We start from the raw sequence: 27,859 nt of genomic DNA, 5'->3' as shown, positions 1-27,859 counted from the left end.
CCATTCTGTCGCAGCACTTATCTGAATGCACAGCTACCATTGATTTCTGTTTTTGTCACACAACTGCCAGCAACTTGAGAGCAATTACCATGTCTTTTTAAAAAAATTATTTGAGGGAGAGAGAGCGCACACAAGCAGGGGAACAGCAGAGGGCGCTGCAGAGGGAGAGGGAGAAGTGGACTCCCAGCTGGGCGGGGAGCCCAGTATGGGACTGGATCATGACCTCAGCGAAGGCAGACACTTACCAGACTGAGCCACCCAGGTGCTCCATAGAGCAATGACCATGTCTGATTTATCTCGTTAGCCCCTTCCTCTAATCTAGGGCACAACATATATTAGGAGTCTATAACTATTTCCTAAGGGAATAAACACAGGGCAAGTGCAAAAGCAACAGATTAGTGACTTGTTTTTGACAACACAAAAATAGGAATAATAGACATGCCTAATGTCCAAGGAAAAGCATGACTTTGCATTCTTAGGTTTCTCACCCCAAACTGCAAGCATAATTTTTTCCCCAGAATTCCATAGCCTTAGAGCCATCATCCTCAATGTCTGCATAAAAGGTGCAAAGAGCTGCTTTTCCTCCAAAAGGACTTAAGGTTACTTTCCAGTTGTTGCCATCAAGTTAAATAGCTCTACAATTAAAATAAAAATTTTGGTTTTTCATGCTTTGGTGGTTATTGGCTCAGGATTGAGTCCCAGGAGTGGGATAACTAGGACAAAGGAAAATAACATTTTTTATTGCTCTTGCTTCATATTGCCAAATCACTGTCCAGTAAGAGAGTGTGCCCATTTACACTGAAGACCAACCTGCAGCTCAGCCCTGACGAAATCCAGATCTTGCCTGTCTACATTGCTGGTTTTAATTTCCTCATTCTGCAGTTGCTTGTTAATATTAGTTCTGACCTTTGGGGCAAGGTGAACACATGGTTGGCCTGATGAAAAAAGGCTCCGGATGGCTCAGGAACTTCCTTGACAACTAACACAGCTGGTATTTCAACAGAGTGCACACATGCCCCTCTTATCAAGGGTACTTCCACAGCCTTTTCAAGGAACCAACCAACGCCTCCAGACTCCCTCTTTGACGCCATCTCTGTACCTGCTTTGAAGGTCTAAATGCAAGAAAGCTGTGTGTTGGATAATTAGTGATGGAAGAAAAAACCTCTAGGAGAACAGGTAAGTGAGACAGAAGGGGAAATAGATAGAGGTACACAAATCCAAATCCATTCTTTAGGCTCTCTGGTAATTTTTCTTTATATAGGGTTACTTGAAGTGTGCCTTAAAGGGTATGGGAGAATTGAGGAAAAGACGATATCTATATCTAATTATCTATCTAATTATCTATCTATCATCTATCTATCTCTCATCCATCCCAACCTGTCTTTGTGGGACACTGAACAAAAGGAAAGTTCCTTAGCACCTTAGAAGTCTCTCTATTTTGATCTATTCCAGTTTTGAGTGATCTGGATGGTAGGGATTATATCTCACAATGGTGTATAAAGTAGGTCTGGTTTGCTGTGGCACTTTGAACAAGGCTTTCACTTTCTCTGGGCTTCAATAACCTCCTTACCGAAATGGAAATTGAAGTCCCTGGCCTACTTCCTTCAGAGGGTTGTCTCCTGTAGGAGAACAGGAACCAAATTTCTGGAGATGTTTCAGGTCTTCCATGATCTGTCTGAGATTAGTGGTCCTGGTATTTTTCTATCGCCTCCACGGGTAATACCACCCACAGGCCTCCAGCTCTTCTCCCAGAGTGACTATGGTCTGTAGAGAGCCACTCTTAGGACTAGGATGCAGTGAGCCTTGGGCCCCAGGCATGGGGTTGAATATAGTGGGGGAATAGTGAACCAGGGCAATGGCTGCAAAGGAAGTGGTACCTAAGCTGCTGCCACAAAAGGCCTAATACTCACGTATCAGCTCATAAACTATAAGCATGTGGCCAATCTCCCCTGTACACTCTTACCCCTCACAAATGCATTTATACCCACACACTCCCAAGAATTACTAATAGAGATACACCATTTGTGATTTTGTAACCCATGGGTATGGTCTTAATAATGCATTTAATAGGATTATCCTACATACCCCTGACTTTGGAAGGACGGTTAGGATCTGTGGGCCTCCGGAAGTCACACTGTGTGCTTTTTCTCCCTAGAATTAACCCCATTTTAGAATTCGTGGTTCAGATCTTTGTCTTGAGTGAGTCTCTGATACTGAGTGAAAGTGAACTCTTTTTCTGCTACCAGTTAATTGGGCTTTTTCAGGGCAGGGGACTTCATATTTTGTTTATTCTATTCTACCCCATTCAAGGTTGAGAAACTTTCTAGATACCTCCTTCTTCTTTCAGACCTAGTTAGTTTGCCTACCCCATTCCCTGCATAGATCTCAGTTATACTGTTTACCTTCCTGAACGGGGATTCTTTGTGTATATGTTCATCTCATCAAGGGAAGAGAGATACAGATTATACAACTACTCATTAAGCAAGTGTCTTCTCTTTGCCAGGACTTGAGCTGGACACTGGAAACACTGATCACAGATAATTGAGGTCTAGTCCCCATCCTCAAGGAACTCACAGTCCAGTAAGGAAGTACACCAGTAAAAACTGGTGGATACGTGCTCGGATAAATGGAAGCATATAGACAATATGAGAACCAAAGATAATGCCTGTCCCAGGTTACAGGGAAAGGTTCCCAGAAGAGGCAACATTGAACCAGTTCTTGAGGAGTGAGTCAGATTTCATTGAGAATGGAAGGAAAGAGAAGGCATTTCAGGTGGAGCAAAGGCCCAGAGGTAAAAAGTACATGTCATGTTATGTTTAGGGACTCAGGGAGTCAGCCAGTACAGTTTAAGCATGGGGGTCTAAAAAGAGACATGGCTAGAGAATTAGGTTGGAGCTTGATTTAGAACAGCCATTCTGAGACCTTTCCATAAAGCTTGTTTAGTTTTCCTGCTTCAAGGATCAAAGTTAATAACAGAGGTAAACAAACAAACAAACAAAAACCGATAGCCCACGTACCACAAAAGCAAAATAAAACAAAACAAAACAACACATCAACAATAAACAACCAGCTAGCTAGTTCCAGTTCTAGGCAACTTTAATTTGAATTTTCAAGCCTGGACCCCAGGCTTACGCTTTCAGACCTTGCCAATAGCCTGCTAGCCTCCTATCTCAGATTTCCTGCTGCTAAAATTACATTTCTGCCTCTTGTCAGGGTCATGAGGACAAAACTGTAAATAGAGATGGAGGTTCATATGACTGGCTCAGTTACCTTGGACAAGCTACTTCCCCTCCTTAGACCTTAGTTTCCCTATGAGACTAGTGAGAATGTTTATAAGGAGCAACTAGGATATGAAATATGTTGTTGCTTTGTGGGCAATGGAAACTTTACGTGTAAGATTATTAGCACTGAAAATCAAAATGAGGGGCACCTGGGTGGCTCAGTGAGTTAAAGCCTCTGCCTTCGGCTCAGGTCATGATCCCAGGGTCCTGGGATCGAGCCCCACATCGGGCTCTCTGTTCCGCGGGGAGCCCGCTTCCCTCTCTCTCTTCCTGCCTCTCTGCCTACTTGTAATCTCTGTCTGTCAAATAAATAAAGAAGATCTTTAAAAAAAATCAAAATGAGATATTACCTTATATCTATCAGAATAGCTAAAATCAAAAACACAGGAAATAAAAAGTGTTGGCAAGGATGTGGGGGAAAAAGGGAACCATCTTACACTGTTAGTGGGAATGCAAATTGATGGAACCTCTGTGGAGAATAGTATGGAGTTTTCTCAAAAAATTAAAAATAGAAATACCATATGATCCAGCAATTTCACTACTGGGTATTTACCCAAAGAAAATGAAAACACTAATGCAAAAAGATATATACACCCCTATGTTTATTGAAGCCTTATTTACAAAGCTAAGATATGGAAGCAGCCCAGGTATCCATCAATAGATGAATGGATCTGAGACTATATATGTGTGTATATATGTATATATGTATATATGACTATATGTATATATATAATCCCCACACATACACATACATACTTATACACACACAATGGAATACTACTCAGATGTAAAAGGCATAAAAAAAACGAGATCTTCCTATTTACAATGACATGGATGGAGCTTGAGAGTGTTACGATAAGTAAGTCAGTCAGAGAAAAACAAATATATGATTTCATTCATTTGTGGAATTTAAGAAGCAAACAAAGAAAAAAAGACAAAAAACAGTCTTAAATACAGAAAATAAATTGGTGGTTGCCAGAGGTGAGGCAGGTGAGGGGAGGTGTAGAATAGGTAGAGGGGATTAACTGTACACTTACCTAGATGAGTACTGCGAAATGCATAGACTTACTGAATTATACTGTACACCTGAAACTAATATAACACTGCATGTTAATTATACTTCACTTAAAATAGTAATACAAAAATAAACAAAAGATGTAAAACTGCAATGTCAGAAAAAGAAAAAAAAAACAACTTAGTAGCTAGCAAAGCCAATGCTGAGGAAAAAAAAAGTAGCATTTGCAGAGTAATACTTATTAGGAGACTTATTAAAATTAAGAGTTGTATCTCTTCCAAAGTCTAGTTCTGAGACTCTGAAGGTTCTGAGATCATTTGGAACACCACATTCTTAAGTCAAGCTAAACTGATCAATTAACAACAACAACAAAGCCTTGGACTGGGAAAATGAGGTCCCCAGTGTTCTACTCCTGACTTGGGCACTTGTTTGGGCACAGGACCTTAGGAAATACTTCCCTGCTCTAGGCGCCCACTTTCTTAACAGAGAAGGTTGGATGAAATGATTTCTAGGGCCTTCTGTATCACAAAACCAAAAAAGTAAAAATAAATTTATCTTTCTAATTGATTGGCAGGAGCTCTTTATTATAAATGTTATATGTTATAAATTCCCCTTACTGTTTCTTGTATACCCAGCATTATATTAGAAGTTTCAGATCAGCCCAAGAGGTGATTGATCATTTAATTCACAAAGGGAATAGGTGTTGACTAATGTATTTTGAATATTTCCCAGGTTGCTTTATATGTGTTAACATGTTGAGTTTTCAACAATCTTAAGAAGTGGGTAGAAATTCTAATCAGATGAAAAAACTGGGGCACTGTAAAGTAAGTTTTCTGCCCAGGATCTCATAATGGGGCAAGAGGTGGGATTCCACTCAGGTAGTATGGCTCCAGAGCCCATTGCTGTTAACCACCACGGTTCACGCTGTCTCAGTAGATTCATTTAGATGGGCAGGCTCCAAAATGTACTGAAGATTTGGAATGATTTGTACACAACTGGAATCTAACCTTTGTATAGACTAGGATACTAAGAATAAACTTTTAAGGAACTTCTTAAAAGGCAAAGTGTAGCCAGGAGCATTGGAGGAAAGGGATTAGGGATTTCTATACCCAAGACCTTGTTCCTTTGTAGCCCAGTTCAATGGAAGAAAGTTGAGATTCCTTGTAGCCAATCATTGGAGATTCATCAGGGGGGTGGGAAGGTTGCAAAAGAATGAAGTAAAAGTACACTTGGACATATTCCAGGTAAATTGTGTCATTACATGTGCTCTTCCCCCCAGGGGAATGGGGGAAGGTAAAGTAGACTCATCTGGGTGGGATGAATCTGGCCTATGGACTTGTCCTACTTTGAGGTCATTGCTCCCTGCTCCCCACACTCAGCCTGTTGCAGCCTTCACCCTAAACCTCCATCTCCACAGCTTGGCCTGAAGAACTGTAGTCAGATTCTGGATCAGATCATGATGCCTTTCTCCCTAGGGCACGTAATGCCAGCTGACAGCCGTGTGTGCAGTGCTTAGTATCTCTCCTCACAGAAATGGCTGCATTCACTTCTCTTCCCAAGGTGTCAGGTTTACTCTAATTTACTTAGCCATGGCTGGGGAGAACATAAAGATGGTCAGATGGTGCTCCTCTCTCTCAAGAGAGCCCCCAAGCAGCACATTTTAGGAGGGAGAGGCCCTGTGGTAGGAAGGGCAGCAGAATTCACAGAAAGACAACAGTTGCAATAACATTTTGGGTAGGGGGAAGCAGTGAGATAATGAACCTTCCACTTCCAGTTCTGGTTTTTGATTGCTAGCTCAAAACATTGCATTTTTCTGTAAGGATTTTGTTTGTACTCGAGAACCTTGAATTTCTGATGTGGATCTCTGTTTCTGGGTTAGAACCTGACATTCTAGTTGGGCCCATTTTTTTTTTATTTCAATCTGTGAAAGTGGCTGAGACCTGACTCCATCACCTTTACCTTTTTCACCCCACACAGGATATAAGCACATGATCTTTGGTCTTTTATTTGCATGTTCTACTAGTCCTGTCTTCATTGGAGGAAAATAACTGGCCAGACCTAGGTTGTCTTGCTGGCTGCCTTCCCTGCTGGGCTCCAACTAATCTGCTATGTACACAGCCCTTGAAGTTCAGAGGCCTCTGATGACCTCTGCCCAACCTCTCTCTCTGCATCCAAGCCCCCACTGTTACATACAGGCACAGAGGCAGGCAAGTCAAGCAAGGACTTGGAAAGAGGAGAGGGGGCTGGAGACAGGCTGCCAGAGGGCTCATAAGTCCAGTGCACCTCCCTGTCCCAACTCTGTCCACCTGCTGCTTTGGCCACATTAACAGAAGAGACAGCTAGTAAGACAGGAAGTGAGGCCCAGTACTTTGTGGACAGTGGTGTCATTAGCTGTGACACCTAAGATGTCTCGAGAGATGGGAGAGCTCACCCAAACCAGGTTGCAGAAGATCTGGATTCCACACAGCAGTGGCAACAACAGGCTACAGCGGAGAAGGGGCTGTAAGTGTGATTTGCTTTCATGGGCTTCAAGGTGGTGATAGAGTGGGTGTAGAAGAACCGCAAAGACATGCTCTCCCAACATCTACCCCAAGCCCAACCTGAGAGTTGGACTAGATAAGCAGTTGACTATAATAGCTGTAGAACAACAAAAGGATAATGTCAGAAAAGATAAAGAATAAGAGAAAGTCAGAAAGAGAGAGATGAAGGATGAAGAAAGAATGAGGATTAGGTGAAGACCATCTTAATCAGTGGGATTTTTGACTAGGCACTTTTTTTCTTTCTTATCCAGAACTTTTTTGAAATTCTTCTTGTTTGAAATTTGACATTGCTAGATTGGAACTGTTCATTGCTAACCTAGAATGTTTCATTTTGGTGACCTCAGTGAAGTGTCTGTAAATTAGTCCTGTCTAATAGTGCTGGGGTGAAATAAGGTAGTGGTTGCTGGCAAAATTTCTCAGGGAACAGGTGCTGGATGCACAACAGTCCCATGCCATTGGTCAGTTTTGCTCCTCCTTTTCCTCAAGCCTCTTCTAATAAATCTACACTTGTCTGAGTTGGGAAAGTCTGGGTATCCTGTCTCCTGCATTGCCTTCTTGGCACACATGGACACTTTTGCTGCTCTGGGAATTTGAGAGAGAAAACACTCAGTCTCTCAGGAACAGTCTGCTGTGTAGGGTTCACTTTGAAAATTTTAGAAATCAGAGACAAAGGAGAAGCAAACAAAAGTTGTAACATTTTTTTAAAACACTGAAGTATACCATTTCCCATAGATAACAGGGGAGGGTTGTAGACCAAGGTGTATCTAACCCAAGAATTATGCCCTGAGGAACTGTGAGGTGGACAGACTTAAGACAACTGTGGACTGTGGGACACAGACATTTTGAGGTCCAGCTGACCAAGGTTCCTCTATGCTAATGCTAGAGGGGGCCCAGGCTCAGTGCTAGTAGGAGGAGAGGTAGTTGCTTAGAAAATACAGGAAGATGTGGGATATTAAATATGGTGTGTAGTATGCAAGATGTAGATAAAGGAAGAAGAGGAAGAGGCAGAAAAAAAACAGCCTCCTGTTCTCTTTCCTTCTCTCCACCAGAAGTTTCACTCATTCATCCAGAGATCTAGGAGCCTGGATGAGACAGAGAATTACATCCCACCCCCATACAGTCAACCACTTTAATTCTTTCTGAGGGGCTGTTGGGTTTAGTTGGCAAGCAGGCAAACCAGTCTCTGCATACCTGGGTCCTCCAGAGTTAGGACCTTTATATTCCCATGAACTCTATCTTTTAGGTTGTAGGAAAAATATACATAAAACACCTAATATAGTCTCTGTCACATAGAGGGTACAAAACAAATATGTGCTTACATTAGTTCTGAGCTTCTCTTTCCTCAGATGCAAAACAGAACTAATAACTATTTCTCACACTGTGTTGTTGGGATGATTCAGTGATTTGGAGGTCCGGATCCAGACTGCCTAGGTTTGAATCTCGGCTCTCCCACCTCCTGCCTCTGTGACTTTGGGCAAGTCTCTTTACCTCCCTGTGCTTCCATTTCCTCATCTGTAAAAGAAAGTGAATAATAGTGTTGTTGTGGAGATTAGAGAGTAAAATATATAAAATGCTTAGAATGTCCAGCTTATAGTAAGTGCTCCATAAATATTAGTTATTATTTAAACAAGAAGGTGGGTGTGTGATCTTTCTGCCCATTGTATCCTCAGCATCAAGCTCAGAACCTGGCACATAGCAGATGTTTAATGCTCTACTTCCACTCTACTACTCACCATAGGCAAGCCTTGGCTCTATGTGCACAAGACAGTCACTCATTAGTGATTGACTGAATTATGTCAGCCCACAGACACAATAAACTTAGTGTTTGCCTCACCTCCCTTGCTGGGGAGTCTATTTACCACTGAAAGATCTAAATTATCTTTTGCTTGGAGCATCCTCTCTAGACCTACCTTGTTCCAAAGAGGGTGGTGGGTGAAGAGGTGAACACAATCAATGGTGTGGTTCTGAGAATTAAATGCCTTAACATGCGTAAAGTGCTTGAAAAGCTGTGTATGTCCATCCGGACTTGTTTTCTCATTCAATGTTATGTTTTGTGTGCCATCTATATTATTGTTGCATATAGTTATATTGTTTATTCTCCTTGCCATGCAATACTACATTTTGTGAATACCTCATGGTTTGTTTATCCATCTGTTTTTCTTTTAAAGATTTTATTTATTTCTTTGAGAGAGAGCGTGCGAATGCGTGAGAGAGGGAGAAGTCATGAGTAGAGGGGGGGCAAAGGAAGAAGCAGACTCCCCACTGAGCAGGGAGCATGATACAGGACTCTATCCCAGATCCCTGGGATCATGACCTGAGCCTAAGGCAGCTGCTTAACCCAGTGAGCCACCCAGGTTCCCCTATCCATCTAACTTTTGATGAACACTTACGTAGTTTTTAGTTTTTGGTTATGAACAATACTGCAGTAAAATATTTTGTCTGCATAAATTTTGGAATCAGCTTTTCAAGTTACACACACATACACACACAGCATTTTGGGATTTTGATTGGAATTGCATTCAATCTGTAGATCAATTTAAGATCAAATTAAGATCAATCTCTGTGACATTGAGTCTTCTCTAAACACGGTATGTCTCTCCATCTATTTAAAGCCTTTTCATGTTATTCAAGTGAAGTTTTATAATTCGAAGGCACTTGAACATCATTATAAGAAATTCCTTTATTTCTTGTTGCTATTGTAAACTATACCCGTTTAGAAGATTACATGCTATAGCAGTTTATTGCTAATGTATACAAATATAATTGTAGTTTTTGTATATTGCATTTATAATTAGAAAATCTGATCACTTTGCTTATTAATTTTGATAATTTATATGTAAATGACAATTTTCTTTCTTTACCTCCCATCTTTATATTTTTATATCTTTTTCTCTTATACTACTGCACTCCTAGGACTTCTCATCTCCAACACAAACACACCATTTTAAGTACAGTGCTGAATAGAAGTGTTAATAGTGTGCATTGTTATGTTGATCCTAATTTTAAAGGGAATGTTTTTAAAGGTTCACCATTGAGTAAAATGCAGTAGTTTATTGTAGATTTCATTTAATAGGTTAAAAGAATCCTAGGCTCCTGGATGGCTCATTTGGTTAGTGTCTGCCTTAGGCTTGGGTCATGATCTCAGGGTCCTGGAATCAAGCCCCACCATCCTGGCTTCCTGCTCAGTGTGTAGTCTGCTTCTCCCTCTCCCTCTGCCTGCCCCTGCTCCTTCTTAATCTCTTTGTCAAATAAGTAAATAAAATCTAAAAAAAAAAAAAAAGGAAGCTCCAGTTTATTCTTAGTTTACCAATAGGATTTTTTAAAATGAGTAGACTTTGAATTTTATTAAATGTGTATTCTCTATTTCTTGAGATGACATGTTAATTTTCTATTTTAATTTACTAATGTGAATTACATTAGAGATTTTTCTTGTGTTAAAATAATCTCACAGTCCTAGGATAAATAAAAACTGCTAGATTTAGTTCATTAATATTTTATTTAAGAATTTGATATTTTGTTCATGAGTGAGCTTGGCTTCTAATTTTTCCATGGTTCTCATATATCTCTATTTGATTTTAGTGGCATAAAATCAAGTGGGAATGATTTCCTTTCATTCTATTTTCTGACAGAGATTATCCAAGGAACTATGTGTTCTTCAAATATCTGGCACAACTTTCAAGTAAAAACATCTGAACCTACTATCTTTTTTATCAGAAAAATTTTAACTGATGCAATCTTTTAAATAATTATAGAATCATTCCAGTCTGCTATTTCTACTTGTTAAAATTAAATTATGGTTTTCCAGGAATTTTTCTGTCTCATATCACTTTCCAAATTTATTTGCTTGAAGTTCTTATATTTGGATTTTTAAATGTTGCACTTGCAGTTATGTCCTCTCTTTTGTTCTAATACTGTTTATTGGTATCTTCTCATTTTCCTCTTGATCAGTCTTGCCAGAAGTTTATCACTTTTTAAAGTTTTTTAAACATAATCAACTTTTAGCTTTTTACTTTTCTGTCTTTGTTTTCTATTAAACTATTTTTTTCTTATCATTATTCTATTTCTTTCACTTTCTTTTGATTTTTCTTTTTAACTTCTGGAGTTAGATAGTCTGCTCATTAATTTTCAGACTTTCTTGCTTTTGAGTATAAGCATCTGATGTTATCACTTACCTACTAAATAGAAGGGATAAAAAAATAGGACTGATAGTCCTCAGATGCATAATTGTATGGACATAAGGATTTTTTAAATATTTCCAGATTATTTAAAAAATAAACACTGTTCCTGGCTTTCTTAATTTCCCCACCACTTACCCCATCATCCTGGGCACCTCACCCCTTTATTCAGGACTGCTGGGACCTACTAATCACCATTTAACAACTAAAGGGTTAATGCCTGACACAGTAGGAGGGCTCCAGGAATTTGGTGCCATTTCTAGTTTGATTGCATTCTTGTCAGGAAACAAACTTCTTGTGATTTCAGTTCTTCGAAATCTATTTGATTTGCTTTATGGACAAACAAAGGGTCACTTTTAGTAAACATTCCATAAACACTTGAAAAAATATACATTTTATAGTTGGGTTTAGTGTAGTATATAGTTGAATTAAGTTATGTTTCTTAATCTAGCTCAAATGGTCTACATTCTTCTGGGGTATTGTCTGCTTGTTGATATGAAAAATTTATTGTTGTCTTCTTATACCTATGTCAGTCTTGGTTTTATAATTAATTATAAAAATTTACAACTGCTATATCTTCCTGGTGAATTTAATGTTTTATCAATGTGTAAGGAAATTATTTCTGATAATTTAATATCTTTGGCATTTTGCCCTAAAATCAAAAATTTTCCCCATTGTTATTACATTATTTTCATTTAGCTTAATATTTGCTCCTTATAACTTTGCCTATGTTTTCTAAAAAATTATTTTTGATAGAGATATAACTCACATACTGTGAAATAAACCATTTTTTAAAAGATTTTATTTATGTATTTGACAGACAGAGATCACAAGTAGGCAGAGAGGCAGGCAGAGAGAGAGACAGGAGGAAGCAGGCTCCCTGAGCAGAGAGCCTGCTGTGGGGTTTGATCCCAGGACTCTGAGATCATGACCCAAGCTGAAGGCAGAGGCTTTGACCCACTGAGCCACCCAGGTGCCCCTGAAATAAACCATTTTAAAATATACAATTTAGTGGTTTTTCATTATATTCACATGGTTGTATACCATCACCAGTAATTCCAGAACATTTTCATCACCCTCAAAAGAAACTCCATACCCTTTAGAGTCATTCCAGATCCCCCTTCCCCTCAGACCCCTGGCAACCACTTATCTGTTTATTGTCTCTATAGATTTGCCTGTTCTGGACATTTCATACAAATGGAATCATGCAATATGTAGTCTTTGGCACCTGCCTGTTCTCATTGGGCAAAATGTTTGCAAGGTTTTTCATTTTGCAGCATGTGTAGATACCCCTTTTTATAACTGAATGATATTCTACTGAATGCTATACCACATTTGTTAATCTACTCATAAACTGATGGGCATTTGGGCTGATTTCACTTTTGGCAATCATGAATAATGCTGCCATGAACATTGTTGTACAAGTTCTTGTGTGGACATATGTTTTCATCTCTCTTGGATATAAATGTAGGAGCAGAATTGCTGAGTCATCTGATAACCCAATCTATGATGCTTAGAGGAACTGCCAAACTGGTTTTCAAAGTGGCCAAACTGTTTTTCAAAGTTTTACATCCCCAAAAGCAACATATGAGGATTCTAATTTCTCTGTATCTTCACTAACACTTGTTATTGTCCATTTATTATTACACTCATTTTTTTAAAGATTTTATTTATTTATTTGACAGAGAGAGAGATCACAAGTAGGCAGAGAGGCAGGCAGAGAGAGAGGGGGAAGCAGGCTCCCTGCTGAGCAGAGAGCACGATGTGGGGCTTGATCCCAGGACCCTGAGATTATGACTTGAGCTGAAGGCAGAGGTTTAACCCACTGAGCCACCCAGGTGCCCCTATTATACCCATCTTAAGTGAGTATAAAATGATATCTCTCTCATGATGCTCATTTGAGTTTCAATAATGACTATGAGGTTAAGCATCATTTCATGAACTAATTGGCTATTTATATATCTTCTTTGGAGAACTGTCTATTCAAATGTTTTGCTTATTTTTAAATTGGATTATTTGGGGTTTTTAATTCTTTTTTTAATTTTATTTTATTTTTTCAGTGTTTCAAGATTCATTGTTTATCCACCATACCCAGTGCTCCATGAAATACATGCTCTCCTTAATACACACCACCAGGCCCTCCCAATCCCCCACTCCACTCTCCTTCAAAATCCTCAGTTTATTTCTCAAAGTGCACAGTCTCTCATGGTTTGTCTACCCCCCTGATTTCCCCCATCTCACTTCTCCTGTCCAACTCCCAATGTCCTCACTGTTATTCTTTATACTCCCCAAGTAGGTGAAACCATATGATAATTGATTCTATCTGCTTGACTTATTTCACTCAGCATAATCTCCTCCAGTCCTGTCCATGTTGATACAAAATTTGGGTATCCATACTTTCTGATGGACGAGTAATACTCCATTGTATATATGGACCATATCTTCTTTATCCATTTGTCTCTTGAAGGGCATCTTGGCTCCTTCCACGGTTTGGAAATTGTGGCCATTGCTGCTATGAACATTGGGGTACAGATGACCCTTCTTTTTACTATGTCTGTATCTTTGGGGTAAATACCCAGTAGTGTAATTGCAGGGTCATAGGGAAGCTCTATTTTTAATTTCTTAAGGAATTTCCACACTGTTTTCCAAAGTGGCTGCACCAACTTGCATTCCCAACAATAGTTTAAGAAGGTTCCCCTTTCTCCACATCCTCTCCAACACTTGTTGTTTCCTGTCTTTTTTTTTCCTGTCTTTTTAATATTGGCATTCTAAATGGTGTATGGTGGTATCTCAATGTGTTTTTTTTTTTTCCTCTGAGTTACTTTTTTTTTTTTTTAATTTTCAGCATAACAGTATTCACTTGAATCTCCTTGATGGCTAAGGATGATGAACATTTTTTCCTGTGTCCGATAGCCATTTGTATGTCTTCTTTGGAGAAGTGTCTGTTCATGTCTTCTGCCCATTTTTTGACATGATTATCTGATTTTTGGGTGTTGAGTTTGAGGAGTTGTTAATAGATATTGGATATCAGCTCTTTTTTTTTAATTCATTTACTTGACAGACAGAGATCACAAGTAGGCAGAGAGGCAGGCAGAGAGAGCGGGGGAAGCAGGCTCCCTGCTGCACAGAGAGCCCAATGTGGGGCTTGATCCCAGGACCCTGGGATCATGACCCGAGCCGAAGGCAGAGGCTTTAACCGACTGAGCCACCCAGGTGCCCCAAGGATATCAGCTCTTTTTAGTGTCATTTGTGAACATCTCTTCCCATTCTGTGGGTTGCCTTTTGTTTTGTTGACTGTTTCCTTTGCTGTGCAGATTTGGATCTTGATGAAGTCCCAAAATTTCATTTTCACTTTTGTTTCCTTTGCCTTTCCTTTCCTTTCAAGAGGCAAGTCTTGAAAGAAGTTGCTGTACCTGATGTTGAAAAGGTTACTGCCTATGTTCTCCTCTAGGATTTTGATAGATTTCTGCCTCACATTGAGATCTTTCATCCATTTCGAGTTTATCTTTGTGTATGTTTTGAGAGAATGGTCAACTTTCATTCTTCTATACATAGCTGTCCAATTTTCCCAGCACCATTTATTGAAGACACTGTCTTTTTTCCACTGGATATTTTTTCCTGTTTTGTCAAAGATTATTTGACCATAGAGTTGCGGGTCCATATCTGGGTTCTGGACTCTGTTTCAATGGTCTATGTGTCTGTTTTTGTGACAATACAATGCTGTCTTGATGATCACAGATTTGTAGTAAAGCTTGAAATCAGGCAACGTGATGACCCCACTTTTGTTTTTCTTTTTCAACATTTCCTTAGCAATTCGGGGTCTCTTCTGGTTCCATACAAATTTTAGGATTGTCCCAGCACTTTGAAAAATGCTGGTGGAATTTTGATCGGAATAGCATTGAAAGTATAGATTGCTCTAGGCAGTGTAGACATTTTAACAATGTTTATTCTTCCGATCCATGAACATGGAATGCTTTTCCATCTTTTTGTGTCCTCTTCAATTTCTTTCGTGGGTGTTCTGTACTTCCTTGAGTACAGATCCTTTGCCTCTTTGGTTAGGTTTGTTCCCAGGTATCTTATGGTTCTTGATGCTGTAGTAAATGGAATCGATTCTCTAATTTCCCTTTCTATAATTTCATTGTTAGTGTATAAGAAAGTAACTGATTTCTGTGCATTGATTTTGTATCCTCCCACATTACTGAATTGCTGTATGAGTTCTAATAGATTGGGAGTGGAGTCTTTTGGGTTTTCCATATAAAGTATCATGTCATCTGCAAAGAGAGAGACTTTGACATCTTCTTTGCCAATTTGAATAACTTTTATTTCTTTTTATTGTCTGATTGCTGTTGCTAGGACTTCTAGTACTATGTTGAATAACAATGGTGAGAGTGGGCATCTTTGCAGTGTTCCTAATCTCAAAGGGAAGGCTGTCAGCTTTTCCCCATTGAGAATGATATTCGCTGTGAGTTTTCCATAGATAGATTTTATGAAGTTGAGAAATGTTCCCTCTATCCTTATACTTTGAAGTGTTTTAATCAGGAATGGATTCTGTATCTTGTCAAATGCTTTTTCTGCATCAATTGAGAAGACCATGTGGTTCTTCTCTCTTCTCTTATTGATCTGTTCTATCACATTGATTGATTTGTGAATGTTGAACCACTCTTGCATCCCAGGGACAAATCACACCTGGTCATGGTGGATAATCTTTTTAATATACTGTTGGGACCTATTAGCTAGGATCTTGTTGAGAATCTTGGCGTGCATATTCATCAGGGATGTTGTTCTGAAATTCTCCTTTTTGATGGGGTCTTTGCCTGGTTTGGGGATCATGGTAATGCTGGCTTCATAGATAGAGTCTAGAAGTTTTCTTCTGTTCCTATTTTTTGAAACAGCTTTAGGAGAATAAGTATTATTTCTTCTTGAATGTTTGGTAGAATTCCCCAGGGAATCCATCAGGTCCTGGGCTCTTGTTTTTGGGGGAGGTTTTTGATTACTGCTTCAATCTCATTACTAGGTTTGGTCTATTCAGGTTGACAGTTTCTTCCTGGTTCAGTTTCAAAAGTTTATAAGTTCCCAGGAATGCATCCATTTCTTCTAGGTTGCTTAACTTATTGGCATAAAACTGTTGATAATAATTTCTGATGATTGTTTCTATTTCCTTGGAGTTACTCGTGATCTCTCCCCTTTCATTCATAATTTTGTTAATCTGGGTTCTCTCTCTTTTCTTTTGGATTAGTTTGGCCAGTGGTTTATCAATCTTATAGATTCTTTCAAGGAACTAGCTTCTAGTTTCATTGATGTGTTCTACTGTATCTCTAGTTTCTATCCCACAGATCTCTTCAATAATCCTGATTATTTCCCTTCTTGTGTTTGGGGTTGGCTTAATTTGTTGTTGGTTTTCCAGTTCTTTAAGGTGTAAAGAGAGCTGGTGTATTCTGGATTTTTCAATTTCTTTGAGGGAGGCTTAGATGGCTATGTATTTCCCCCTTAGGACTGCCTTTGCCATAACCCATAGGTTTTGGACTGAAGTGTCTTCATTCTCATTGGTTTCCATGAATTGTTTAAGTTCTTCTTGGAGTTCCTGGTTGATCCAAACATTCTTAAGCAGGGTTGTCTTTAGCTTCCAAGTGTTTGAATTCCTTCCAAACTTTTTCTTGTGGTTGAGTTCCAGTTCCAAAGCATTGTGATCTGAGAATATGCAGGGAATAATCTCAGTCTTTTGGTATTGGTTGAGTCCTGATTTATGACCCAGCATGTGGTCTATTTTGGAGAAATTTCCATGTGTGCTTGAGAAGAATGAGTATTCTGTTGTTTTAGGGTGGAATGTTCTGTATATATCCATGAGGTCCATTGGTCCAGTGTGACATTCAAAACTCTGTATTTGTTGTTGTTGTTGATTTTCTGCTTGGATGATCTATTACTGAGAGTGGCATGTTAAGATTCCCTACTATTAATGTATTCATATCAGTATGACTCTTTATTTTGAATGACAGTGGGTTTATGTAGTTGGTACTCCAGTATTGGGGGTATAAATATTTACAATTGTTAGATCTTATTGGTATATTGACCCTTTAAGAATGATGTAGTGTCCTTCTGTATCTCTGACTACAGTCTTTAGTTTAAAATCTAATTTATCTGATATGAGAATTGATACCCCAGGTTTCTTTTGAGTCCCATTGGCATGAAAGATGCTTCTCCATCCCTTCACTTTCAGTTTGGATGTATTTTTAGGTTCCAAACATGTCTCTTGTAGACAGCATATGGACGAATCCTGTCATTTTATCCAGTGTGAAACCCTGCGCCATTTTATGGTAGCATTTAGGCCATTCATGTTAAGAGTGATTATTGAAAGATATGTTTTTATTGACATCATGTTGCCTGTGAAGTCCTTGTTTCTATACATTGTAAATTTCTGATCTATGTCACTCTTGGGTTCTTTCTTCTTTTATAGAACCCCCCTTAGTATTTCTTGTAGTGTCAGCTTGGTGGTCACATACTTTTTTAAACCTTGATGGTCTTGGAAACTCTTCATCTCTCCATCCATTTTAAATGTCAACCTTGCTGGATAAAGTATTCTTGGCTGCAGGTTCTTCTCATTTAATGCCCTTAATATGTCTTGCCAGACTTTTCTGGCTTGCCAGAATTCTGTGGACAAGTCAGATATAATTCTGATGGACCTCCCTCTCTTATGTAAGTAATCTCTTCCCCCTCGCTGTCCTCAGAAGCTCTTGTCTAAAATTATGATTCATGAGTCTCACAATTAAGTGTCTTGAGGTCTTTCTAGATTCATTAATCTTCGTGGGTGTTCTTTCTGCCTGTAGGACCTGAACAGATTGGGAAAATTTTCATCCAGAATTTGTTCAACTATATCTTCTAGTCATCTTTTTCCACCCCCTCAGGGATCCCGATATTTGTGACATTGGAAAGGTTCATGGCATCATTTATTTCCCTAATTCTGTTTTCCTGGCTTCTAAGGTGTTCCAGGCCTCCTCCTGATCCTTTTTCTCTATCAGTTTGTCCTCTAGACCACTAATTCTATCTTCTGCCTCAGTTACCGTAGTTTTAGCATATTTAGATTAGAATGGATCTCACTGATAGCATTTTTTACTTCTGCCAGTTTGGCTCTCACTTCTGCCCATAGAAATTCTATGTTGTCACTAATGGTTTTCTCCAACCTAGCCATTGCCTGGATAATTGTTACCCTGAATTCCCTTTCCAACATACTGTTTATGTCCACATCCAATAGTTCTGGTAGAGGGTACAGTCTCTGAATTTTTATTCTGTTAGGTGTTCCTCCTCCGAGTCATTTTGTTGAAAGGTGGTTGAGGGCATTGTATAGCTGACTATTTCAACCATGATCCAGGCAAGTTGCACCCTGGAAAGTTTCGGAGCAATTGGAAGTCACCACCAAAAAGAAAGAAAAAAGAAAAAAAGAGAGAGAGAGAAAAGAGAATACCCAGGCAGAATGAGCCCCAAAAGTAAGATTTATAAGGTATATAAACAAAAATGGACAAATAAAAAGACTGACAAAAGTAAATGACAAGAAAAGAAAAAGGAACCCAGCCAAAATGATCCCCAAGGATAAGATTTATATAATACCAAAACAAAAACAAATACCCAGAAACACTGACAGAAGATGATGGGAGGGTGGTTACAAATCCTTTATGTGGGTGAGGAAGGTTATTTTGGTTCAACCTAGGTGTATCTTGATATCTTTGTTAAAGGGCTCAACTTTCCAGGGATAAAGTGAGATCATACATATGATCTCACTTTATATATATATATATATATATATATATATATATATACACACACACACACACACACACACACAGTTTATAATAGGGTAGTATATATAAACCATATATATGGTTTATATATAGGGTAGTATTGATTAGTATAGTAACATATAGTAATATTATATATTGTATATATAAATATAATATTTTATATATATATGGTTTATATATAGGGTAGTATTGATTAGTATAGTAATATATAGTAATATTATATATTATATATATAAATATAACATATTTTATATATATATATATATATATATATGGTTTATATATAGGGTAGTATTGATTAGGGAAAGAGGATTACCTTGAAGTTTATATCTATATGTATATTAAAAAATAGAAAAGAAAAAGAAAAGCACAGGTATATTTATGAAAAATGTTCAAATTAAAAGGTTATTATGGAATATGTTGTCTTAAACCTCTAGTTGTAATGATAAGTAGGTAAAAAAATATTAAAGTACAAGAATCATGAGAATGAATTAAAAAAAATTGTCTTCATGAAATATACAAGTTTTAGGTCAATACTGGGAGCTTAATATATTGTTTTCCCCTGATGCTGAGGTTTTACAATTTTATGAGGAGCCTCTGGTGGTTTTCCTCTTGTTCTTTTGGCTTGCCTTCAGGGGGAGGGGCCTCCGGCATTGTTTTTTAGTCAGTCTTGCTTGGGTTGATTCGTTCTGCCCCCTATTAAGGGGCTGGTCTCTGTGGAAACCATTTTTTCAGGCTTTTGTTCTCTGGAGGTTTTTGTTCTTTGGCAGCTTTTTGTAGCTTTTCAGCAGTTTAGTGGAAAGCAAACTGCACCCAGACCTCCGCCTCAGAGAGAAGCCTCAGTCTGCTCCCCTCTGGGTGGTCCAGAACACACAGACTCTCCCTTTGCAAACTCTGCTGAACAGCACAGCCTCCCACAGCAGGAGTGCACCCTAGCTACCATCTCACTGGTCACCCAAGGCCCCTGCCTGTGTCTGCACACCTATGCCAATAACCATGAGCAATATTGGTCCAGGGAGCCCATTTCTGGTGGCTCCCTTTGCTGGGACTGCTATATGGGGTCCAGGCCCACACAGGATGTTCTCAGTCCCCACAGTTGTGCAGGTCAGAGAAGGCTGCCACTGAGGGATCCCAACCAGAGGTCATACCAGGTTCTGCCAGGCATGGTCTGGGAGTGTCCAGACTCTCGGTCGGTGGCAGGTGGCTGGGTCCTAAGGAGTGCAGGATGGCACCCACACCAAGCTCTGTCAGGTGCGGGGGGTGGGAGGCAGGGGTGTGTGTTCTCACAGCCCATGATGGTGCAGGGCATGCAGCGCGCAGGAGGCTGTGGACCTAGAGGGTGCCGGTTGGCACCCACACCAGAAGCTCTCATGCATGGGCAGGAGTGCACCCAGCTGAGCGGTGGTGCAAACAACAGGTGGGCCCTCAGGCACCACAGACTGGAGACCCTGCTGCACTCTCTCTGGCACAGGTGGTCGCCGGCATTGGCCATCCTGGGAAGGTGAGTTTAAGCCTGTGCCCATGACCACCCGATTCCACCAGTTACCACCCAAGCTCTTTTGCTCTTTCTGAGTGCCTTCAACCAGACTCCCAAGTTAATGCTGGTCTCCAACCACAGGACACTTTCGTATTGGGGTATTACTTTCCAATGGGTCACTTCTGGTGGCTCCCTCCCCCTTCTGCTTATCCTCCAATATCCATCTGAGTATTCCCACTCAGCTTTACCTCTCCACTGATGTCTTCTGACCTCGTAGAGATCCAGAAGTGTATAACCCTACATCTCAGGCTGATTTCATGGGTGTTCAGAGTGCTCTGGTAGCTATTTAGCTCACTTTACGGGACCAATTAAAACAGGGTCTCCTACTTCTCCACCATCTTGCCCCTCCTCCAGATTATTTGTTTTTTAAAAAGATTCTATTTATTTATTTATTCATTCATTTATTTATTTGAGAGAGAAAGAAGTGCGTGGGGGAGGCAAAGGGAGAGGGAGAGAGAGAAATTTTAGCAGACTCTGCACCTGGTGAGGAGCCTGATGTGGAACTCAATCTCACAACCCTGAGATCATGCCCCTGAGATCATGACCTGAGCTGAAACCAAGAGTCAGAAACTTAACTGACTGTGCCATCCAGGTGCCCCAAGTGTTATTTGTCTTTTTGTTGATGTTGATTTGTATGAGTTGTTCATATATTCTGAAAATTAGAGTCTTATCAGATATATAATTTGCAAATATTTATTCCCATTCTGAGTTTCTTTTTTCACTTTCTTAATAATATCTATCGAAGCAAAAAGAAAAATCATTTTGATGATGTCCAATTTACCTATTTTTTTTTGTCATTTCTTGTTTGTACTTTAGGGATCAAATCCCAGAAACAAATGTCTAATCCAAAGTTATTCTTTTTTTCAGTTTTTATTTAAATTCCAGTTAATTAATATATAGTGTCATATTAGTTTCAGGTGTACAATATAGTAATTAAATATTTCCATACATCACCCTGTGCTCATCACAACAAGTGCACCTCTTAATCTCCATCTCCTATTTCACCCATCCCCATAGTCCCCTTCACTCTGGTAACCATCAGATTGTTCTCTATAATTAAGAATCTGCTTCTTGCTTTGCCTCTCTCTCTCATTTTTTTTCCTTTTGCTTGTTTGTTTTGTTATTTAGATTCCACATATGAATGAAATCATACGGTATTAATCTTTTTATGATTGACTTATTTTTCTTAGCAGTATATTCTTTAGTTCTATCCACATCATTACAAATGGGAAGATTTTATTCATTTTTATGCCCGAATAATAATTTCTTATAAATATATAACACATTTTCTTTATCCATTCATCAATCAATGGATAATTGTGTTATTTCCATGCCATGGGTATTGTAATAATGTTGCTATAAACATAGGAGTTTAGGAATCCCTTTGAATTATTGCTGATGTATTCTTTGCTTAAATACCCACTAGCACTATTGCTGGATCATAAGGTAGTTCCATTGTTAACTTTCGGAGGAATCTCCAAACTGTTTCCACAGTGGCTGCACCAGTTTGCATTCCCACCAATAATGCAAGAGGATTTCTTTTTCTTCACATCCTTTTGAACACATGACGTTTCTTATGTTGTTCATTTTAGCAATGCTAACAGGTGTGAGGTGACATTGTAGTTTTGATTTGCATTTCCTGATGGTAAGTGATGATCAACATCTTTTCATGTGTCTCTTGGATATGTTGGTAGAATTCACCTGTGAAGCCATCTGGTCCTGGACTTTTGTTTGTTTGGAGTTTCTTGATTACTGATTCAATTTTTATCCTGGTTATTTGTCTGTTCAAGTTTTCTATTTCTTTCTGTTTCAGTTCTTGTGGTTTGTATATTTCTAGGAACTTATCATTTCCTCTAGTTTGTCCGATTTTGGCATATAGTTTTTTCATAATATTCTCTTATGATTATTTGTATTTTTGTGGTATTGGTTGTGATTTCTCCTCTCTCATTTATGAATTTATTTGAACCTTCCTCTTTTTTTCTTGACAAGTCTGGCTAGAGGTTTATCAATTTTATTGATTTTTTTCAAAGACCATCTCCTGGTTTCATTGATGTTTTCTTTTTTTTTTAATTCATGTATCATTTATTTTTTTATTTAAATTCAGTTAGCCGACTTATAGTTCATCATTAGTTACAGATGTCATGTCCAATAATTTATCAGTTTCATATAACACCCAGTGCTCATCACATCACATGCCCTCCTTAATGACCATCACCCACCTCCCCTCCAGCAACCCTCAGTTTGTTTCCTAGAGCTAAGAGTCTCTCAGGGTTGCCTCCCTCTCTGATGACTTCCCATTCAGTTTTCCCTCCCTTCTTCTATGATCCTTGCTGTTTCTTATATTCCACATATGAGTGAAACTATATGATAATTGTCTTTCTCTAGTTGACTTGTTTTGCTCAGCATAATGTCCTCCAGTTCCACCCACATCAATGTAAATTATAAATATTCATCCTTTCTGATGTCTGAGTAATAATCTGGGGTGTGTGTGATTATATATATATATATATATATATATATATATATATATATATATATATATCTCACATCTTCCTTATCCATTCATCTGTCAGTGGACATCTTGGCTCTTTCCACAGTTTGGCTATTGTTGATCTTCTGCTTAGATGATCTGTCTATTGCTGTGAGTGGGGTGTTGAAGTCCCCTACTATTACTGTATTATTATTAATGTGTTTTTAAAATTTGCTTATTAATTGTTTTATATAATTGGCTATTCCCAAGTTAGGAGCATAAATATTTATAATTTTAGATATTAATGTTGGATAAACCCTTTAAGTATGATATAATGTTCCTCTTCATCTCTTACTACAGTCTTTGGTTTAAAATCTAATTTGTCTGATATGAGGATTGCTATCCCAGCTTTCTTTGGATGTCCATTAACATGATAAATTATTCTCCACCCCCTCACTTTCAATCTGGAGGTTTCTTTAAGTCTAAAATGAGTTTCTTGTACACAGAATATGGATGGTCTTGCTTTTTTATCCAATCTGATACCTTGTGTCTTTTGATTGGAGCATTTATATTCAGAGTAATTAGTGAAATATATGAATTTAATACCATTGTGTTACCTGAAAAGTCCCTGTTTCTGTAGAGTGTCTCTGTTTCTTTCTGGTCTATGTTACTTTTGGGCTCTCTCTTCACTTAGAGGATCCCCTTTACTATTTCTTGCAGGGCTGGTTTAGTGGTCACATATTCTTTTAGTTTCATTTTTCCTGGAAGCTTTTTATCTCTCCTTTCATTCTGAATGAAGCCTTGCTGGATAAAATATTCTTGGCTGCATGTTTTTCTCATTTAATACCCTGAATATATCATTCCAGTCCTTTTTTGCCTGCCAGGTCTCTGTGAGTAGGTATGATGCCAACCTGATGTTTCTGCTCCTGTAGGTCAAAAACCTCTTGTCTTGAGCTGCTTTCAGGATTTTCTCTTTATCTCTGAAATTTGCAAGCTTGACTGTTATATGTCAGGGTGTTTAATTTTTATTGATTTTGAGAGGGTTCCACTCTACCTCTTATTCTGATATGCCTGTTTCCTTCCCCATATTAGGGAAATTCTCAGCTATGATTTGCTCAAATGTACCTTCTGTCCCTCTCTCTCTTTTTCCTCTGGCAACCCAATAATTCTAATGTTTCATTTTATAGTATTGCTGATTTCTCAAAGTCTCCCCTCATGGTCTAACAGTTGTTTTTCTCTCTTTTCCTCAGATTCCTTCCTTTCCATCAACTTGTCTTCTATGTCACTGACTCTCTTCCTCACTCCCCTCTCTTCAGTAAACCCTCAGGGATAAACAGTCTTCACTTTTGTGTGTGCCAAACTCTGCAGTCTCCTGCAGTGCATGCCCAAACCTGGGAGGCCAGGGGAAGGTGGAGGGCTGCTACATTTCCATCCTTTGTAGGGTCCCTGAGTGGACAGGGGTCATCTAGTCATGCATGCTTCTGCATCACCCCTCCCAGGAGGAGGCAGAGGGCCTCATATTTCCAGCCTTTGCAGGATCCCCACATGGAGAGCTGTCACCTGACCAAACTGTGGTTCATGGCTTATGGCAAACTGATTTGAGAGGCCCCTCCTGGGCTCACTGACCCTAACCAGTTTCCCCACTCCAATGCTTGGGAACTGCTGGTTCAGGCACCCATGTTCTTTCTGTGACCCTGGGGATCCTGAGACCACACTGTCTCACCTAGGAGTCTGCCCCACTTCACCACTTGAGCACCTTTCAGATAGGGACCTCTTTCACTGGAGCAGATTTCTAAAGATTCGAATTTTGCGCTCAGGGACTATATCATTTTCCTGTAGCTGTCATATGGCATCTCCCTTCCCCCACTGATCATCTTCCAATATATCCTCTCAGATTCATTTTCCATACCTCCTACCTTGAAAAAATGGTCACTTTTCTATTTGTAGAATTCTAGCAATTCTCTTCTTACATCTCAGGTTGAATTAATGTGTTTTGGTCTTATAGTTATCTAGCTAGCTAGCTAGTTATCTAGCTAAATTCAAGGGACCAGATTAAACGAGGTCCTCTAGTCTTCCATCGTCCTGCTTCATCCCCTCTAATTCTGTATATCACTTATTTTTTCTCTAATCTGTATTATTTATTCCATTCTGCTGGTTATAGGTTATTTTGTTGTTCTTTTTCTAGTTCCTTTCAGATTCTTTTTTTTTTCTTTTAATATGAGATTTTTCTTGCTTCTTGAGGTCTGTATTGCTATATACTTCCCTCTTAGGACTGCTTTTGCTGCATCCTAAAGGCTTTGTACCATTGTGTTTTCATTTTCATTTGTTTCCATGTATTTTTGTATTCCTTATTTCTTGTTTTATGCATTCATTGCTTAGTAGCATGTTATTAACCTCCCTGTATCTGTGGTGTTTCCAGATTTTTTCTTGTGGTTGACTTCTAGTTTCATAGTATTTTGGTCAGAAAATATGCATGATATGTCTTTGATCTTTAATTTGTTCATGTTTGTGTTTTGTAGACTAATATGTGATCTATTCTGGAGAATGTTCCATACATACTTTAAAAGAGTGTGTATCCTGCTGTTTTAGGATGGAATGTTCTGAACATACCTGTTAAATCCATGTGTTCCAGTGTGTCATTCAAAACCATTGTTTCCTTGTTCGTTTTCTGTTTAGATTATCAGTTCATTGATGTTAGTGGGGTGTTAAAGTCCCCTACTAATGTATTATTATCAACTAGTTCCTTTATGTTTGTTATTAACTGTTTTCTGTATTTGGGTGCTCCTATGTTGAGTGCACAAATATTTATAATTGTTATATCTTCTTATTGGATTGTCCCTTTTATTATGATATAGTGTCCTTTGTCTCTTGTTACAGACTTTGTTGTAAAGTCTAGTTTATCCTATGGAAATATTAATACTCTGGCTTTCTTTTGACATCCATCTGTATGTTTTTTCTGTTCTCTCACTTTCAATCTGTAGATATGTGTAGCTCTAAAATGGGTCTTCTATAGGCAGCATGGGGTATTGTTTTTTAATTCCAATCTGTCACCCTATGTCTTTTGATTGGAGTGTTTAGTCCATTTACATTCAAAGTGTAATTATTGAGAGATGTGTCTTTTTTGCCATTTTTTTATGTGGTTTGTGGTTGTGTCTGAGGATTTTCTCTGATCCGCTCTTGTTTTTTTCTCTTTAATATTTTGCTGATTTTCTTTAATGTTCTTTTTTATTTATTTCTCTTTATCCTTTATATATTTATTACTGGTTTTTGATTTGAGGTTACCATTAGGTTTGTCTATAATCTCTTCTGCATATAGGTGTCTACATTAAGCTGATGGTCATTTAAGTTTGAACCCATGCTTTTCTCCTCTCCTACTCACATTTTAGGTATATATTATTAAATTTTATATCATTTTATTGTGATTTCCTTGAATTATTTTTACAGAAATGTTTATTTTTACTGTTTTTGTGTTTCCCACCTCTAATTTTTCACTTTTGGTCTTTCTTTTCCACTCAAAGAGTCCCTTTTATTATTTCTTGCAGAGCTGGTTTAGTGGACATTAATTCCTTTAGGTTTTGGTTATCTGAGGAACTCTTGGTTTCTCCTTCTATTCTGAATGATAGCCTTGCTGGATAGAGTATTCTTGGCTGTGCATTTTTCCCATTCAGTAGTTTGAATATATCATGTCATTGTCTTCTGGCTTGCAAAGTTTCTGTTGAAAAATCTATCTTTCTGGGTTTTCCATTGTAAGTTATTTTCTTCTTTTGCCTTACTGCTTTTAGAATTTATCTTTATCACTATATTTTGCAAGTTTAATTACAATATATCATGGTGTGTCTGCTTTTTTGATATTTGGGGGGGTTCTCACTGCCTTATGGATCTGGATATTTGTTTCATTCCCCAGATTAGGGAAGTTTTCAACTATTATTTCTTCAAATAAATTTTCTGCCACCTTTTCTTTCCTTTCTTCTGGGATTACTGTAATACAAATGTTATTACACTCAGTGGAATCACTGATTTCCCTAAATCTATTCTCATTTTGCATAATTCTTTCTTCTTTTGTTCAGTGTAACTACTTTCCATTATTCTGTCTTCTATGTCAGTATTTCATTCTGTTGCTTCTTCCATCCTGCTCTTCATTTGATCAAGCATATTCCTCATTTTGTTCATTCTGCCCTTTATTTCTGCTATATTATTCCCTATCTCTGTTAAGGATCTCACTCATGTCTTCCACTCTTTTCTCAAGTCCAGTGAGTATCTTTGTGATTATTGCTTTAAATTCTCTATTAGACATGTTACATAAATCTGTTTCATTTAGCTCTCTGACTGTGGCCTTGTGCTTTTCTTTCATTTGGGATAAATTTCTCTCTCCTCATTTTGTATCTGTTTCTGTGTGTTAAGAAAGTCAGCTTTGTCTTCTACTCCTGGAAGTGTTGATTCTATGAAAAAAATTCCTGGCGTGCTCTTTCATGCGGTGTCCTCTATTCATCAGAACCCAGCACTTCAGGAAAGTATCTTATGTGTGTTGCTTATGTCCTGCTGTTATGTCTGAGTCACTTTTCCTTTTAGTGCAGTTGTCTACACTGACTGCCTGTTGGGAGCTATGCTTTCTCTCTGTGTTGTTAGGACCCATGCTGGCCTGCCCTGATGGGGCATGCCCACCAGGGAACTTTGGAGCAGGACAACACAGTTAACAAAATTTGTAATGGGCTCTAGTCCTATGCAAAATCCTCTGAAACACTGCAGTGGCTGGAAGCTGTATGCAGGGTGGCTGTGGGGTGAGAGGCTGCACATGGCACTTGATGATATATTGGTGGGGCTGGGCCCTGGGTACTGTGGGGGGGCATGCAGCTGGGTACAATGCAGTGTTTGGCCTTGGCACAGTGACCAGGCTTAGTGGGCAGCAGGTGTACACCTGACAGCTTGTCACAGCATGTGATAGCAGCTGGGAGCACATGGCAAGACATGGAATGTGATGATGACTGGAGTACAAAGCTAGGTGTGGTGTGGTGTTTGGGCCTGGTGTGGTCAATGGCACAGTGCATGATGGC

General features: G+C 38.7%; 1 protein-coding gene across 10 annotated transcripts in view; it reads left to right on the top strand.

Annotated features, from left to right (window-relative positions):
* Positions 1-820: 820 nt before the first annotated feature.
* Positions 821-27,859, top strand: part of PFKFB1 (6-phosphofructo-2-kinase/fructose-2,6-biphosphatase 1) — a 79,900-nt gene continuing 52,861 nt past the window's right edge. For 4 of the 10 annotated variants that reach the window (XM_080795428.1, XM_080795424.1, XM_080795427.1 and 1 more), the window contains exon 1: positions 821-1,176. In XM_080795428.1, coding sequence (XP_080651554.1) covers positions 1,149-1,176 — 28 coding nt within the window. In that variant the 5' untranslated portion in view covers positions 821-1,148. Of the gene's footprint in view, positions 1,177-6,480; positions 6,799-27,859 lie in introns of those variants that run through there. The other 6 variants (XR_013966305.1, XR_013966306.1, XM_080795426.1 and 3 more) reach the window with 3 other exon arrangements.

The sequence above is a fragment of the Martes martes genome, assembly GCF_963455335.1.
Source record: "Martes martes genome assembly, chromosome: X".
NCBI lineage: Eukaryota > Metazoa > Chordata > Mammalia > Carnivora > Mustelidae > Martes > Martes martes.
This window is presented reverse-complemented; position numbering and strand designations above follow the sequence as displayed.